Here is a 15,438-nt window from a genome sequence, read left to right as displayed (position 1 = left end):
AGGAGCAGGGCCTGTTTTCAGAAGCTCAGTTCTCTGTCCACTCCCCTGCCTCCGTACTCACCACCCAGACTGTTTTGTTCCTGGCACTCCTGGGGTGCATCAGGGCTGCAGCCAAATTGTCTATCTTGTCAGAAGTTGAGCCCAAGGTAGCAGTCACTATCCCAGACACCAGGTTACCAGACACCAGGCTGTACAGATCCCTCAAATGACCCAGTGTCCGACTTCTGCCAAACTCTTCATGGATGCAGCTGGTATTCTGGCCCAGGTGGGAGCAGGGAGCAACCTGTTCTGCCTGAGTCTCCTATGGGTGGGCCTGTCTACAGCCCTGGAACCCAGGGGTGGTCTTCTTCCTGTTTTATGAGCCCCAGGAAAGTGGAGGGGAGATTCCCATTATATCAATGAAGTCAGTGAGGCACAGAGAGGTTAGGAAGTCCTCCCAAGAGCACACAGCAAGACAGAGGCAGCTCAGTCTTTTTTTTTCAATTCTTTTTAAAAAATTATTCCCCCTACTCACCAGCTTTATTGAGGGATAATTCACAAATAAAATTGTAATATATTTGAACTCTACAGTGTGATGATTTTGATATATGTAAACAATGTGAAATAATCACCACAATCAAGTTAATTAATACATTCATCACCTCACATAGTTAACTTTTTTTGTGTATGAGAATGCTCAAGATCTATTCTTTTAGCAACTTTAAGTATATAATACAGTATTATTAGCTCTAGTGACCATGCTGTATATTAGACCCTCAGAACTTACTTGTCTTAAAACTGAAAGTTTATACCCTTTGACCAACATCTCCCCATTTCAACCAACCCTTAGCCCCTGGCAGCTGTTTTCTACTCTCTGGTCCTATGAATTCAACTTTTTTTCTTCTTCCTTGTTTTTAGATTCCACATATAAGTTATACCATACAGTGTGTGTCTTTCTCTGCCTGGCTTATTTCACTCAGTAGAATGTCCTGCAGGTTCAGCCACGTTGTCACGCATGGCAGGATTTCCTTCCTTTTTATGGCTGAATGATATTCCATTGTGTGTGTGTGATATATACACAATACAGTATAAATATTGTATTTTCCTTTATCATAGTCACATGTCTTGGCTGTTGTGAATACTGCGGCAGTGCACATGGGGGCCCTCTCCGTGGCAGGCAGCTCTTTTAGCTGGTGATTCCATTTCCTTTGGCTGTATACCCAGGAGTGGGATTGCTGGATCATATGGTAGTTCTATTTGTAATTTTTTGAGGAAAGTTCATACTGTCTGCCATAAGGCTTGCACCAATTTACATTCCCACCAACAGTGTACAAAGGTTCCCTTTTCTCCTCACCAACATTTGTTATCTCTTGTCTTTTTCTTAACAGGCATTCATGTGAGGTGATAGCTCATTGTGGTTTTGATTTTCATTTCCCCAGTGATTAGTGATGTTGAGCATCTTTTCATTTACCTGTTGGCCTTTTGTGTGTCTTGTCTGGAAAAATATCTATTCAAATCTTCTGCCCATTGTTTAATCAGATTATTTGGGGTTTTTTTGCTGTTGAGTTGTAAAGCCTCCTTATATATTTTGGATATTAACCCCTTATCAGATATATGATTTGCAAATATTTTCTCCCATTCTGTAGGTTACTTTTCATTTTTTTATTATTTCCTTTGCTGTGTAGAAACTTTTTAGTTTGATGTAGTCCCACTTGTTTATTTTTGCTTTTGTTGCCCATGGTTTTGATGTCAGATTAAAAAAAAAAAATTACCAAGACCAATGTCAAGGAGCTTATTCCGTTTTCTTATAAAAGTTTTATAATTTCAGGTCTTATGTTTAAGTCTTTTATCCATTTTGAGTTGATTTTTGTGTATGGTGTAAGATAAGGGTCTAGTTTCATTTTTTTGCACGTGGATACACAGCTTCCTCAAAACCATTTATTGAAGAGACTGTCTTTCTCCCACTGTGTATTCTTGACATCTTTGTTGAAAATTAGTTGACTGTATATGTGTGGATTTATTTCTAGGCTCTCTGTTCTGTTCCGTTGATCTATGTGTCTGTTTTAATGACAATCCCTTACTGTTTTGATAACTATAACTTTGCAATATAGTTTGAAATCAGGAAGTGTAATGCCTACAGCTTCACTTTTCTTGCTCAATATTGCTGTAGCTATTTAGGGTCTGTTATGGTTCTATACAAATTTTAGGATTTTTTTCTATATCTGTGGAAAATGCCATTGGAATTTTATAGGGATTGCATTGAATCTATAGATTGCTTTGGGTAGTATGGACATTTTAACAATATTATTTCTTCCAATCCATGAACAACGGATATCTTTCCAGTTATTTGTATTGTCTTCAATTTCTTCCAATGTTTTATAGTTTTCAGTGTACAAGTCTTTCACATCCTTGTTTAAATTTATCCCTAAGTATTTTATTGTTTTTGATGCTATTGTAAATGTTATTTTCTTAGTTTCTGTTTTTGGATAGTTCATTGTTAGTGTGTAAAAATGCAACTGATTTTTGTATGTTGTTTTGTGTATCCTGCAACTTTACTGAATTTATCAGTTCTAACGGGTTTGTTGTTTTTTGGCTGGAGTCTTGAGGATTTTCTATGTATAACATCATATCATCTGCAAATAGACAATTTTACTTCTTTCTTTCTAATTTGGATGCCTTTTATGTCTCTTTCTTGCTTAATTTTCTTGCTTCCAGTAGTATGTTGACTAGAAATGGTAAGAATGGGTACTGTGTCTCTTCCTGATCTTAGAGGAAAAATTTTTCATTTTCCATTTTTTAATATGGTGTTAGCTGTGGACTAGTCGTGTATGGCCTTTATTATGTTGAGATACATTCTTTCTATACCTAATTTGTTGAGAGTTTTTATCAGTAAGGGATGTTGAAATTTGTCAAGAGCTTTTTCTGCATCTATTGAGATGATCATATGATTTCTATCTTTCATTCTGCTAATGTGATATATCACACTGATTGATTTGCAGATGTTGGACCATCCTATAAACCCAGGGATAAATCCCACTTAATTATGGTGTATGATTTTTTAAATTCTGTTGATTTGGGTTTGCTAATGTTTTGTTGAGGATTTTGCATCTGTGTTTATCAGGGATATTAGCCTGTAACTTCTATTCTTGTGGTGCAATGCTGGCCTTATATTTCTCTTCAGTATATGGGAAGAATTTGAGAAGGATTGGTATTAATTCTTCTTTAAACAGTTGATAGAATTTACCAGCGAAGCCCTCTCGTCCTGGACTTTTCTTTATTGGGAGTCTTTTGATTACTGATTCAAGCTCTTTACTCATTACTGGTCTGTTCGGATTTCCCTATTTCTTCATGATTCAGTCCCGGTTGGTTGTATGTTCTAGGAATTCACCCATTTCTTCTAGGTTATCCAGTTTGTTGGCGTATAAATGTTCATAATAGTCTCTTATGATCCTTTGTATTTCTGTGACATCAGTTATAATGTCTCCTCTTTTTTCGTAACATCTCTTTCATTTCTGACTTTACTTATTTGAATCTTCTCTTTCTTCATAGTCTAGTTAAAGGTATGTCCGTTTTGCTTATGTTTTTCAAAAAACCAATTCTTAGTTTTATTGATCTTTTTTCTTGTCTTTCTAGTCTCTATTTCATTTGTTTCCACTCCAATCTTTGTTATTTTCTTCCTTCGACTAACTAGGCTCTTCGTTTGGTTTTCTTGTTCTTTGAGGTGTAAGGTGAGATTGTTTTCTTAATGTAGAATCACTGTAAACATCATCACTATAAACTTCCCTCTTAGAACTGCTTAAGTTTTGGTATGTTGTGTTTACATTTTAATTTGTCTCAAGGTATTTTTTGATTTCCCTTTTGATTTCTCCCGTGCCCCTTGGTTGGCTGTCTTCCCAATGTAGTCTTCTTACCTGCTCCTCCCTTTTCCTCTTTTTAACTTTTCAGACCATTTGCTCTGAGTGGGCAGATGCAGGGTACTGGTTTATTTCTTTGGCAGTGTTGCGGGGAGAGCTGTTTATTCCGTTTGCCCATTGGGGTGCTTCTCAGTGCAGCCGGCAGGGCTCCCGGCGGCCTGAGGCTTCCCAGAGATTACGGGTTAGTGCTTTCCTGGCCGCGGCCCAGGTCCAGGTCATGGTCGGCAGCATCAGTGGTTTTAATCAACAGTCCCCTAAGTGAGCAGCGGTCTGGTTTCCAGCGCTCTTTCACAAAGGCAGTCTGATTTGTCATTTTCTAGTGCCTTGGAGGTCATAGGGGCTGTGACACCACTCCTCCTTTTTAGTGAGGTAGCTGAGCCAAGATGAAACCTCCAGGGACCTCTAGTCCTCACAGCTCGGGAGGTTGTGGGCCTGAGGTCAGGGGTGGGACTTACCAATTATCCCCAGACCCAGTGGGAGCCACGGGGTGAAGTGTGTTCCTTCCCCTTGCACGGGTGTCCCCTCACCAGGCCCTGCCAGGGGAGGGTCTCGGCATATAGCCCAGGAAGGACCCTCACATTCAGGGGCCTCAGCTGTTTGGGGGCTCATGCCTGCAATACGTATTTCAAAATAATTGAAACACAAGATACAAAACTATAAGCACAGTAAGATTTCCACAGTGAAAGCAAAACAGGCCTGGAAAACTCACACATACAGACTCTTATTTCCTCTAAGAGATGGGATGCGGGTGACTTATTTTCTCCTTTAAATTTTTTTCCTGGCTTCCAAAGTTTCTTTTTCTTTTGTCATAACCAAGGGGAAAATACCATATAAAGAGAAATAATGTCCCTTCCAACTCTGATGCAATGTGACTTCATAAAGCAAGAGATGGGCCAATGGTGAGGATAGGGAAGGGGCAGCCCGGCTCATTGCTGGTGGCAGGAGGGGCAGTAGAAGGTGGAGCAATCAGGGTCAGCTTCTGGGAGGAGGTGAGTACCCAATTCCATTTTTTCCTTAACAAGAGGAGTAGACAGATTTTCCTGAGCTACGCCAGAACAAGACCAGCCCCACAGGCCACCTGTTAACTCTAAGAATCCACTTGTGGTGACAAATGAGGACAAATTATCAAGCTAATGACTTCACATTCTCAGGAAGATGCACAGACCATGGCCACAGCCAGGCTGCAATAGATGCACAGACTCCCGGGTGTGAGGCAGAAATTCTCCATCAGCCCTTGACACTGGACGAGGTTCCTGCTGTCAGGCATGGCGGTTAGACTGAAGTGGCTTCTCTGCCTGTACAGGGTCTGGTGGCCATGCCCTGGGGAGCTGGGCGCAGAGCAGGTGGCCCTGAGGGCCTGGGCAGTAGAAGCAGAAGTGCAGCGCCTTGACCCAGCCAGTGGGAGGAAAACCTGAATGACCTCCATGATTCGTCTGCCTCTCACCCCTCTTGACCTATATCACCGCAGCCTGTTGTAGGGCCTCTCTTGAGGGTGCCAGGGATGTTCTAGAAGGATAGCTCCCAGTCAGGCAGAGCTGAGCAGGGACACCCAGAGGGTGCCGGGCTATACCTGGTATATTTGTCCCCCATCCCAGGCCTCCTTCTTTCTGCCACCAGGGCAAGGGGAGGAGCAGCCTCTTCCCTGACCTTGATCAAAGGGTGTTGCGGTCACATCCAACACCCGCCCAAGGAAACAGTGGGCAGCACGCAACCATGACACTGGCACTAGCTGGCTGTGTCCTGACCTTGAGGTCAGGGGCCAGGAGAAAGGGACAGTGCCATGGCCCTCTTGGCTTAGCACCCAAACATGTATATTCTTCTACCCAGAGCAAAAAAGAAAGTTCTGCACTGATCTGGCCAGACTCCCACGGCTGGTGCACTGCGCTGTGGACAGCTGTTTGGGCCTGAGAGCTGGAGCCCCAAATACCTGGGAAACTGAAGCATAACCTCCCTCGCCACAGGGATTAAACCTGTGACCTCAGCCAGGTCTGAGGATAGGAATGGCAGATACTCCAGAGAACCTTGCAGCTTTCCTCCCCTTCTGTTCTTGCTCCTTGGGTTCTCTTTGGCCCTTGGTTGTCAGATTGGGCCTGTCTCAGGGCTGGAGCAGAGGCTGGGGTCTGGGGGCAAGAGGACGAGTTCCCACCTTCTAGGGGGACTGAGGGAAGCCCAGAGATGCTGGCTAAGTGTTATGACATGCTGGTTTCATGTGATGAGAACCAGGTTGGCATTGGTTCCAATTGGGCTGCCAGCAGCCAGGGCCTCCCCAGCCTTGGGTCTTAGAAGCTGATATGAAACCCGGCAGCCTCCAGGAAGCCAGGAAACTAGGACAGCTCCATCCCTAGAGGACTGGGAGGAGGGTCCAGCTGCCACCCCTTCCCTTCCTCCCTCCTCTCCCTGCTCCTCCAGCCTCCTGTCCTGGCGGAGCTGCTGCCACATGTCCCCCCCCCCCACCCCCTTTCAATTCCTCATTTACTTAAAAACACTCTAAGCGTTTCTGATGAGGGCTGATGCAGAGGCTTCAGATATCTTTAAAGCTAGATCTAAAAGAAAGGACTAGATAGCTTGAATCTAGTAGCTTAAACAACACGTGCTCTGAAAGTCTCGTGCCCTTTGATGTTTGCTTACGGTTTGCTTAATTTAGCCCAAGCCACATGGCCTTGAGGCCATGCCAGCCGTTCGTTAGTGAAAGGTGGTTTTTTAATCCTTGTTGGGGCTGCCCGTGGGTTTGACCTGGTTTAGAGCAGAGTGGGGGTGGCACTGGGTGTGTTTGTCCTCTGGGAGCAGCAGAAGAAGCCAGAATTCTCTCCCTTGCCGTGCTCCACAAGGTGTATCCTCTGAGTGGCTCCCCCAATCCTTCAGCACACAGCTGAACATAGCAGAACTCTCTATAGTCATTAGTGTACGGTGCAACTCACCTGCCTCGCTGACTCCCTCCCCTGTCCCCCACCCGCATCATAGCATGGACACTACCTGAATGTTCTACACATCTCCCTGTACACACACACATGCACACAGACTCTCACACACACAGTGCCAAAGAGCCAGGATGATGCAGAGAGGTCCCTGATGGGAACTGGGGGCAGCTGTCGCCCATGGAGTCTGGGACCATCTGTTTTCCCTGCTCATTACGAGACACCAACAGGGGGACCTCTCTTCCCCACAGGGGCCCAGCTTGGTTTACCAGATGGAAGGCCTGATTTTCACACAGGCTTCTTTTGGAGTCAGCAGATTTGGAAAGTGCTCATATGGTTTGGGGGGAGTTCAGGGCTGTTCATCAAAGAGGGAAGGAGAGCTTTCCCCTCTGGGCATCCCCTCTGCTGACCTGCCCTGGGCCTCCTGCCCTCATTCCCCCACCTCCATCTCTAGAATATGACCCAGTAAAGGAGCTGAGAGGTGGCCAGTGGGCTGGGATAGGTGCAGAAGGACATGGTGGGCAAGGACTGTGTCTGCAGTACCTCGAGGGCAGAAGGAAACCAGCTGACACACCCTCATGCATGTAGCCTTAGACATGTCTCCGACTCTGACATTGCCCCCTGTACCTCAGCTCAGTGAAGGGCCCCTGGCAGCAATGCCATTCAATGCCATGTGTCCTGTTCCCTGTTTCTTAGACACCCCAACCAAGTCCAAGCTGACTGGCCTGTCTCTTCATCACCCAGAGGAGCAGGCACCCGAGGTTGGAAAGACCAGGTGGTCCCTGCTCTGCCCAGGCTGTGTGACCACCCAGCCCCTGCCCAAGGATCCAGTGCCGGACATGTGCAGGGCTGTAGCTTTTGAGTGCTGAGGCTTTCACGTGGGAGAGGGCCTGGCCTAGGCCTCCCAAGGCTGCCATCCAGTCTTCCCCAGCTCCCCGGCCTGCTCCCGAGCGGCTGTTTATCATCAGCAGAGGGTTTTCCTGCCAGCCACAGAGAGGTTCCCTGACCCAGTCTCCTTCATTACCTTGGCTTTGAGCAGTGTGCCCAGAAGGACTTGGCTGATGTATCTGTTGTGCCTCTCTTCCTGATACTAGAGATGGGTTGGGGAGATGGCCCCAAGCTGAACCTTGAGTTCTTATCTTGGCTTCTTAAAGTGTGTCAGGCTGAGAGTTTGACACCTTGATTCCAGCATCAATCTGCCAGCAACCAGCAGGGTGACCTTGGACAAGTCACATCCCTTCTCTGGGCTGCAGGGTATTTGTGAGGGGTCCCAGGCCAAGGGCTGGCTCTTGTATCAAGGGCTGCCTCCATTCCCTGTGTCTTTTGGACAAAACTTGGGGCGTTGGTTTCCCTTGGAATTAGCCACTGATGATGTGATAGGTATGAAGTGGTACCATAGGGTATGTGTCTCCCGGAAGAAGATCTGTAGTAATAAGACCAGGACCTACTGTGTACCCAGCATCTTGATAAGGACTTTTGTAGTTTTCGTTTGTTTAAATCTCAAAGCCCTATGAGGCAGAGGACTGCCCTCCCCATTTTGCAGGTAAGGAAATAGAGGCTCAAACGTCAAATGAAGTGCCTGAGGCCTGGGTGGCTGCGTGGACTGTTCTTGATCATGAGGCTTGACAGCCCCTCTCAGCCTAGTCTTTGATCCTTGGAGCTGGAAGATGTCTTAACGATAGGACTGCAGGGTCAGTTTGAAAGTGGGAAGCTGAGGCTGAGAGAAGGGAAGAGCTGTGACGGGCTGCAGTGGCAGGACTGGGCCTGGAACCCAGGGCCCTGCTGTCCCAGTGTCCCTGCAGGCACCTCCCCCGGCAATCGTCTGGCTCCAGAGCTGAGAATGCCCCCTTTGTGCCAGCACAATCTCTGATGATACGAGGGCCTCCCTGCTCTGAAAGCCCCCATTGTCACTGTGAGCATGGAGCTGGGCTGCCCACATTCCCATCGTCCCCACCCCTTCCTGCTGTGGGGCCTTTTGTGCCCAGCATCTCAGCACAACAGCCAGGCTGTTGATCCAGAGGCCCAGTGTGACCGGGAGAGGGCGGCCTGCCAGCGCTCTTCCCGGTGGGGATTGCCCCAGTTTGAGCTGGGAGGTGGGCCCTTTGCTGGGGGCCGGAGCACGGCAGCGATGAGGAGAGGCCCACGTGGGACATCAGGAGACCTGATTTCCTGTCCTGGCTGGGCCCCTAACCAGCCTGTTCAGTGAACTGGGGAGAGTCAGGCCCCCTTCCTGGCCTCAGTTTCCTTGTCTGTAACACAAGAGGTTGGATAGTAGAAAAGAGTGGAGAGGAGGTCTGGAGGGCAAAGGGAAGATTCAGTTCAGGCCTGTCTTTGGGCAGTAGAGGGAATACCAGGCCGGGAACCGGGACAGCTGAGTGCCAGCCGCACAGCTGCTTTGGGGCTGTGCATCCCCCGGGAGGGCCCCCCTCTCAGGGCCTGGGGTGTTTGATTGGCAAAGAAAAAGGGGGTGAATCACTCCTTCTCAGACATGGCAGAGGGACTCGGGCACCAAATGGGCATCAGGGGCACAGAAAGGGTGTGTGGGCAGGAAAGTTGTGAGTGTTCTGGGTGGGAGTGGAGGGAGTAGTCCGTGCAGGCAGGGGTGGGGGCTACCTGGGCACTTGGGTACTCTGTTCCAATGGGAACTTCTGGGAAATCTTGGGTTGGACGCTGGGCTGTGTGTGGTCTTCTTTTGTAATTTCTCTGTCTAAATAGACTATCGACTTTCTGAATAACAACATTCGAAGAGGAATCAAGAACTACTATGATGACCTGGACTTCAAAAACATCATGGACTTTGTTCAGAAGAAGGTGAGCCAGGCTTTTTGGGTCAGAGATGTGCCCCACATGCTCTTCACCCCACACTTGGGGCCCTACTCAAGAGGGTGAGGGTGAGGGTGAGGGGTTACGTGGCTTATCTATTCCCAAAGCAGGTGGCTGGCCAATTCAGGAGGCAGGGTTGGGCCATGGAAGACCACCAAGGATGGGGCCTGACCTTCTCAACCAGTCCTCTGCCCACGTGCCTTGCCCTACCTGTCCCTCTCCAGTTACGTGGACCCTCCCCCTAAAAAAAGAACAAGGTCAGGTGTAGCTACAAGCCACCCTGCAGGGTCGCAGGGTGCCCCTCTCCAATGGGCGAAGGTTCTCCTTCCATGAGATGAGAGTGAGCTCTGAGCCACCCAATTCAAAAGTCCCTTCAGCTGCAGGGAGCTTACTCCCTGCCAAGTCAAGGACAGCCCCAGTATGAACAGAGCTCTTCCCTGATTTCATTTCCCCCACACTGGGGAACAGACACAACTCTCCTTTTCCTCCATAACCCTTCTTTGAGTGTGATGATGCCATTTTGAGGTGCACTTCCTCTCCCCCAAGGTCTTCCCAGCCTGTTAGTGCAATAATAACAGTTGCAGGGCCAGCCACTGTCCTGCCTGACTGAGGCATACCAGTCTCATTTAGTCCCGATCCTCGGGCTCCTCATCTGCCTCAAGGGGGTACTAATGGTGCCTTCCTCTTGGCGTCATTGTGACATTGCCTTGACTTAATTCAGAAGTGCTTAGAGCTGTGCCAGGCATGCAGCAAGACCTCAGTCAGTAGTGTCAGCTATGGTGATCATCGCCCTCATGTTCTAGGTGAGGACACGCAGAGCTTGAGGGCTGTGAGCCCACTCAGCCCTGGCAGCACTTCCTGGGATATGACCTTGGAGGCTTCAGCTGGCCTGATCCCCTGTGACAACCCTCAGTGGGGCCCAACATCTCACTGTACCCAGGGCCACCCACGGTGGCTGCTCCCTTGACTCAGAGCTTTGCTGTAGTCACAGCAGGTGCAGCCTCTGGGAGGCCCTTCTCTGCCAGGGATGTGCTTGCCAGTTCTGGCTATTGGGCGGAGCAAGATATTTTATTGGAACCAGCCCTCAACTGGTTTGGGGATTTTATTTCTCCTGGAGTGGGTTGGGGTATGTGTGACTCATGCCCATTGGGCACCCCTTGGTGCCAGGCCCTGTGATCGGTACATCATGCATGGTCTCTCTTTGTAATCCTCAGCTCAGCTGTGCACAGCTGAGATTTCTCTTCCTGCTTTACAGATGAGGATCTGAGGCTCAGAGAGGCTGATCAACTTGCCTGAAGTCACACAGCTAGGAGTGGTGGTGTGAGGATTTGAACTCTGATCTATCTGATTGCAAAGCAAATGCCCTTTGCACTGTACCACAGAGAGGCACTTTCAGGTTCCAAAACCTAATAGCCTAAAGGGCCCTGTGGAGACAGGGAAAGGTTGTCTGGTTTATGTTTCTACCAGGACCTCCAACCCTGTCACTCCCCGGTTAAATTCCCCAGGGACTTCCCATCACTCAGAATAGGCTCCCCGCTCTTACTGTTCTGGCTCACAAGGCTTTGTAAGTCTGGCCTGCGCACCCCGTCAGCCTCACCCTTTCCACTCTCCTCACTGTGCTCTGCACACGCTGGTCTCCGCACTGACTGCTGAAAGACAACCTGCTCATCTCTGCAGGATCTTTGCACGTGTTGACTTTTTCCTGTTCATGGTTCAGATGAAATGGCATCTCCTCAGAAGCCTTTCCCTACCTCCTATCTTGAAGCTTCCCCCCCCCCCCCTTACCCGTGTGCTCACATTCCTGGTACACAGCACTAGGGGTCACTGACCTTTTCATGTCATGCTAGCACTCGGTCTCCCACTGGAATGTGTCCCATGTGGGTGGGTAGGGGCCGCGTTGCTTCGCTCAGCCCGTCTCTCCAGTGCCCAGAACAGTGCCTGGACACACTGCACCCCAGCAGAGTACTCTTCCTGGGCGTTGGCACCGCTGCAGGAGGAGCTGCAAGGAGGAGCTAGTCTTGGGAGAATGACACCAGCCTTATCCTGGCTCAGTCCTGAGCCCAGGGCAGGATGGAGGGGGGGGTGCCCCTCTGCTAAGGGCAGGGCAGGCAGCACGGGGGGGGCGGGCCAGTGTGGGGCAGGGGCCACTGCGTTGTGGCTTCCATAGAATCCTAGTCTCTGGGACCTTAAAGGCCAACTTCTCTGGTCTGCTACCTGCACTGGGACATGAAGATGGAATCCATTTGTTAAGGAAGGACTTTGCCTTCCAGTGTTTAGTCACTACCCTGATACCTGCCAAGAGGCTTCTCAGCCTTGGCCTGCAGGCCTCTCCAGCGATGGGGTGGGCACTACCTCTTGGGCAGCCGTGCTGCCCGTGGAGTGCTTTGACCTGACAATACCTGGCCTCAGGTTCCCCCTGTAGCTTCCAATACCAGGATGAGCCATATCATAAATTGCATCGTCCCCTGCCAAGACCCCCTCCTGCTGTCTGCCTGAGGCCTCAGCGGCGACAACAGCTCTCTTCCCTGCTTGCTTCCTTTCTCAGTTCAAGTGCTGTGGCGGGGAAGACTACCAAGATTGGAGCAAAAACCAGTACCACGACTGCAACGCCCCCGGACCCCTGGCCTGCGGGGTGCCCTATACTTGCTGCATCAGAAACACGGTACTCCCTGCTCCTGGGGCCACCCCAGCTGGCTGGGCACCTTTCTTGTCTTTCAGGACAGGGTGAGGTGGGTGGGTGAGGTCGGCAGCAGGTGGTGGTCATTGTCAAGGCTTCCTGGGCCTCAAGGGCTACTCAAAGGGGTAAAGCTGGGGATGGGGGCCTTTCCTTTATTAGGAGTGGTCGTTCACATCCATTGAGCACTCATCACGTGCAGCCTGTCCTAGGTTCTTTATTGTGTTAACTCATTTAGTTGTTTCAGCTACCCTTTGATGCAGGTACTATTATTTTATCCACTGCACAGGTGAGGAAACTGAGGGGCCAAAAGGTTAGGTGCCTTGCCCGCATTGCTAGGGCTGGGATGAGCTGCAGGCAGCCATTGCCAGAGTTGTGCTCAGGGCTACAGGACGGGCCAACTGAGGAGTGAGGGGTGGGCCAGGGCTCTGGCCCAGGGAGCTGAGCAGGGATGGCCGGCTCTGCCTCCTTAGCCGGAGGGCCAGGGCAGGATCTGCATCTGGGCGCCTCCAGGGACTTTGGGCTTGAAGGCCTGGTGATCATCAGTAATAGGGCACTTGGAAGAGGGGCTGGTGATGTAAATGCCAGCAGGGGCCTGACAACTCTCTCACCACTTAGCTACTTGGGTGGCTGTCCTGTGTAGTCACTGCTTACGAATGAGAGAGGCTTTGTCAATCCACTGTGTTTGACTAGTGTGTCTGAAAACTGCCTGGTTTTTGGACTGGAATGAGGCAGAGAGCTTCGCAATTACTCATGCTCCAGAGAGTCATGGAAAATTTTCCTTCTGACGCCTCCATCATTCTGTGCCCACTGCTGGATTCTGTAAACTGAGCAGCTGCTCGTGGGGGCAGGGACCTCACCCATGAATCAGGGAGCCAGTGACAAGTCCAAGAGCCCCAAAAAAGGCTGCGCCAGGAGGGGAGGCTTATTGTAAAATTTAGCTGTCATTTTAGGGTAGCTCAGGGCAGGGGGTGTGCTGGGAAGCAGCCCAGGGTTTTCAAGAGGCCTGTGGGAGGGGATCCTGAACTTCTTCCCCGAGGGCAGTGGCACCTGAGAGTCTAAGTTGAGATGTGGAAGCCCAACTTGTATTCATTAATTCATTCAACAAGTATTGTTTGAGGACCTACTATTTGCTAGATGTGGTTCTAGGTTCTGGGGGTACAACAAACACACGGAGAACTCTGCCTGCACAGAGCTGATGTTCTCTTGGGGAAAACTGACAAAATAAACAAGTAAAAGAGGATGTTAGAAGGTGATAAATGCTAAGGATAAAAAAGCAGGGGCACAGAGGATTGCAATTTTAGATACTGAGATGGTGAGTTCTCCATAAAACCCTGAAGGAAGTGAGGGAGTAAGTGATGCATATCTGGGGAGGGGCAGTTCTGGCAGAGAGACCAGCAAGTGCAAAGGCCCTAAGGTGGAGTTGCCCTAGTGTGTTCGAGAAACAGCGCAGAAACAGTTTGTCTGCAGCAGAGTGAGGGCTAGGGGTGGCGAGGATAGCAGACGAAGTCAGAGAAGTCATGGGGGCCCTGAAGGCTACCATCTGAACTTTGATGTTCCCTCGAGTGACAGGGAGTGATTGGGTCAGTGGCTGAGTGGCAGATAGGACTTAGGCTTTATCAGGGTCATCCTTGGCTGCTGTGGGGACAGAGGTGGATGCAGGGTGTCTGGTTAAAGGCTAATGCAATGGTACAGGTGTCACAGGTCAGGCTGTCCTGGCAGCAGGCTCTGAGATTCGAGCTGGTGAGCAGGAGGCTTAGTAGGAGGTGCTCTCAGGGTCAACACCTTAAGGGAGGTGACAAAAGCAGAGTTGGGCAGGGGGAGAATCTGAGCAATGATACAGTCTCAGTAGGAATCTGTGTGGATGATCCCTCAGAGTTGTCCCACACTGGGACAAGAAGGCCAGGCCTTCATACCCCACAGTGACCGGGCATCACATGAGTCCAGTGTCCCACCTGGCAAGGGACTGCTGGCTCTGTTCAGCAGAGAAACAGAACCAATGGAATCTATGCCCGTGTGTGTGTGTGTGTGTGTGTGTGTGTGTGTGTGTGTGTGTGTGAAGTGATTTATCATAAGGAACTGGCTCACAGAATTATGGAGGCAGGCAAGTCCCAAGAACTGCAGGGTGAGTCAGCAAGCTGGAGACTCGGGAGAGCCAATGCTTCGGTCCCAGTCTGAGTCCCAAAGCCTGAGATCCAGGACAGCGGATGGTGCAGTTCCTCTCTGAAGGCTAAGGAGACCCAGGGAGAGCTGGTGTTTCAGTTCAGGTCTGAGGACAGTCTGGCTGGAAGAACTCTCTATTACTTGAGGGAAGGGCAGCCTTTTTTTATTTTTTAAGATTTTAAATTGATTTTTAGAGAGAGAGGAAGGGAGAAGGGGAGAGAGAGAAACATCTGTGTGAGAGGGAATCATCGATCAGCTGCCTCCTGTACTTCCCCTGCCGGGACTGAGCCTGCAACCCGGGCATGTGCTCTGGCTGGAAATTGAACTGGCAACCTTTTGGTGCACAGGACGACACCCAACCAACTGAGCCACACTGGCCAGGGCAGGGCAACCTTTTTGTTCTATTCAGGCCTTTAACTGATTGGATGAGGCCTGCCCATATTAGGGAACAATCCACTTTCCTCAGTCTACTGATTTAACTGTTAATTTCACTGAAAAACACCCTTATGGAAACACCCAGAATAATGTTTGGCTAAATATCTGGACACCTCAAAGCTTGGTCAATTCGACACATAAAATTAACCACACATGACAATCACTGCAGGGGGCTGCCAGCTGAGGGCTGCTGCCAGCAGTGCTCCCAGCAGCAGCTGCGGGGGTCCTGGGCAGCTCCTCACAGCATCCACCACACCAGACAGGAGAAGGCAAAGGCTTAGAGCCAGGTGGTGGGCATGGAGGAGGCAAACTGTGGTCAGATTCTGGCTGTGTTTTGCAAGTAAGCCAGCAGGATTTGCTGACAGATCAGGTGTGGGAGGGAGGTGAAGGAGGAAATCGAAGAGAACTCCCAGAGTTTGGCCTGAGCTATAAGAAAGGTGGGGCTACCATTGCTTGAGGGGGAGGACTGCAGGGACAGAGGTTGGGGGCATCAGGAGCTCAGCTTGGATATGTGGGGTTTGAGAGCCAGCGGGAC

The 15,438-nt window shown here is 49.7% G+C and overlaps 1 protein-coding gene and 1 pseudogene across 4 annotated transcripts in view; one reads left to right on the top strand and one right to left on the bottom strand.

Annotated features, from left to right (window-relative positions):
• Nucleotides 1-15,438, bottom strand: part of LOC308567311 (small ribosomal subunit protein uS2-like) — a 558,798-nt pseudogene that overhangs the window by 518,548 nt on the left and 24,812 nt on the right. The window lies entirely within an intron of this gene.
• The window catches only part of TSPAN15 (tetraspanin 15), a 49,312-nt gene that overhangs the window by 28,306 nt on the left and 5,568 nt on the right, over nucleotides 1-15,438 (top strand). For all 3 annotated transcript variants that reach the window (XR_014000287.1, XR_014000288.1, XM_081158605.1), the window contains exons 4-5: nucleotides 9,524-9,619; nucleotides 12,177-12,293. Coding sequence is in view for 1 of the 3 variants with exons in the window: in XM_081158605.1 (XP_081014731.1) it covers nucleotides 9,524-9,619; nucleotides 12,177-12,293 (213 nt within the window). In the remaining 2 variants the exon portion in view is untranslated. The remainder of the gene's footprint in view (nucleotides 1-9,523; nucleotides 9,620-12,176; nucleotides 12,294-15,438) is intronic.

This window comes from Miniopterus schreibersii (assembly GCF_964146895.1).
Source record: "Miniopterus schreibersii genome assembly, chromosome: 14".
Taxonomy (NCBI): domain Eukaryota; kingdom Metazoa; phylum Chordata; class Mammalia; order Chiroptera; family Miniopteridae; genus Miniopterus; species Miniopterus schreibersii.
Note: the sequence above shows the minus strand (reverse complement) of the source record. Positions and strands in the feature narration are given on the sequence as shown.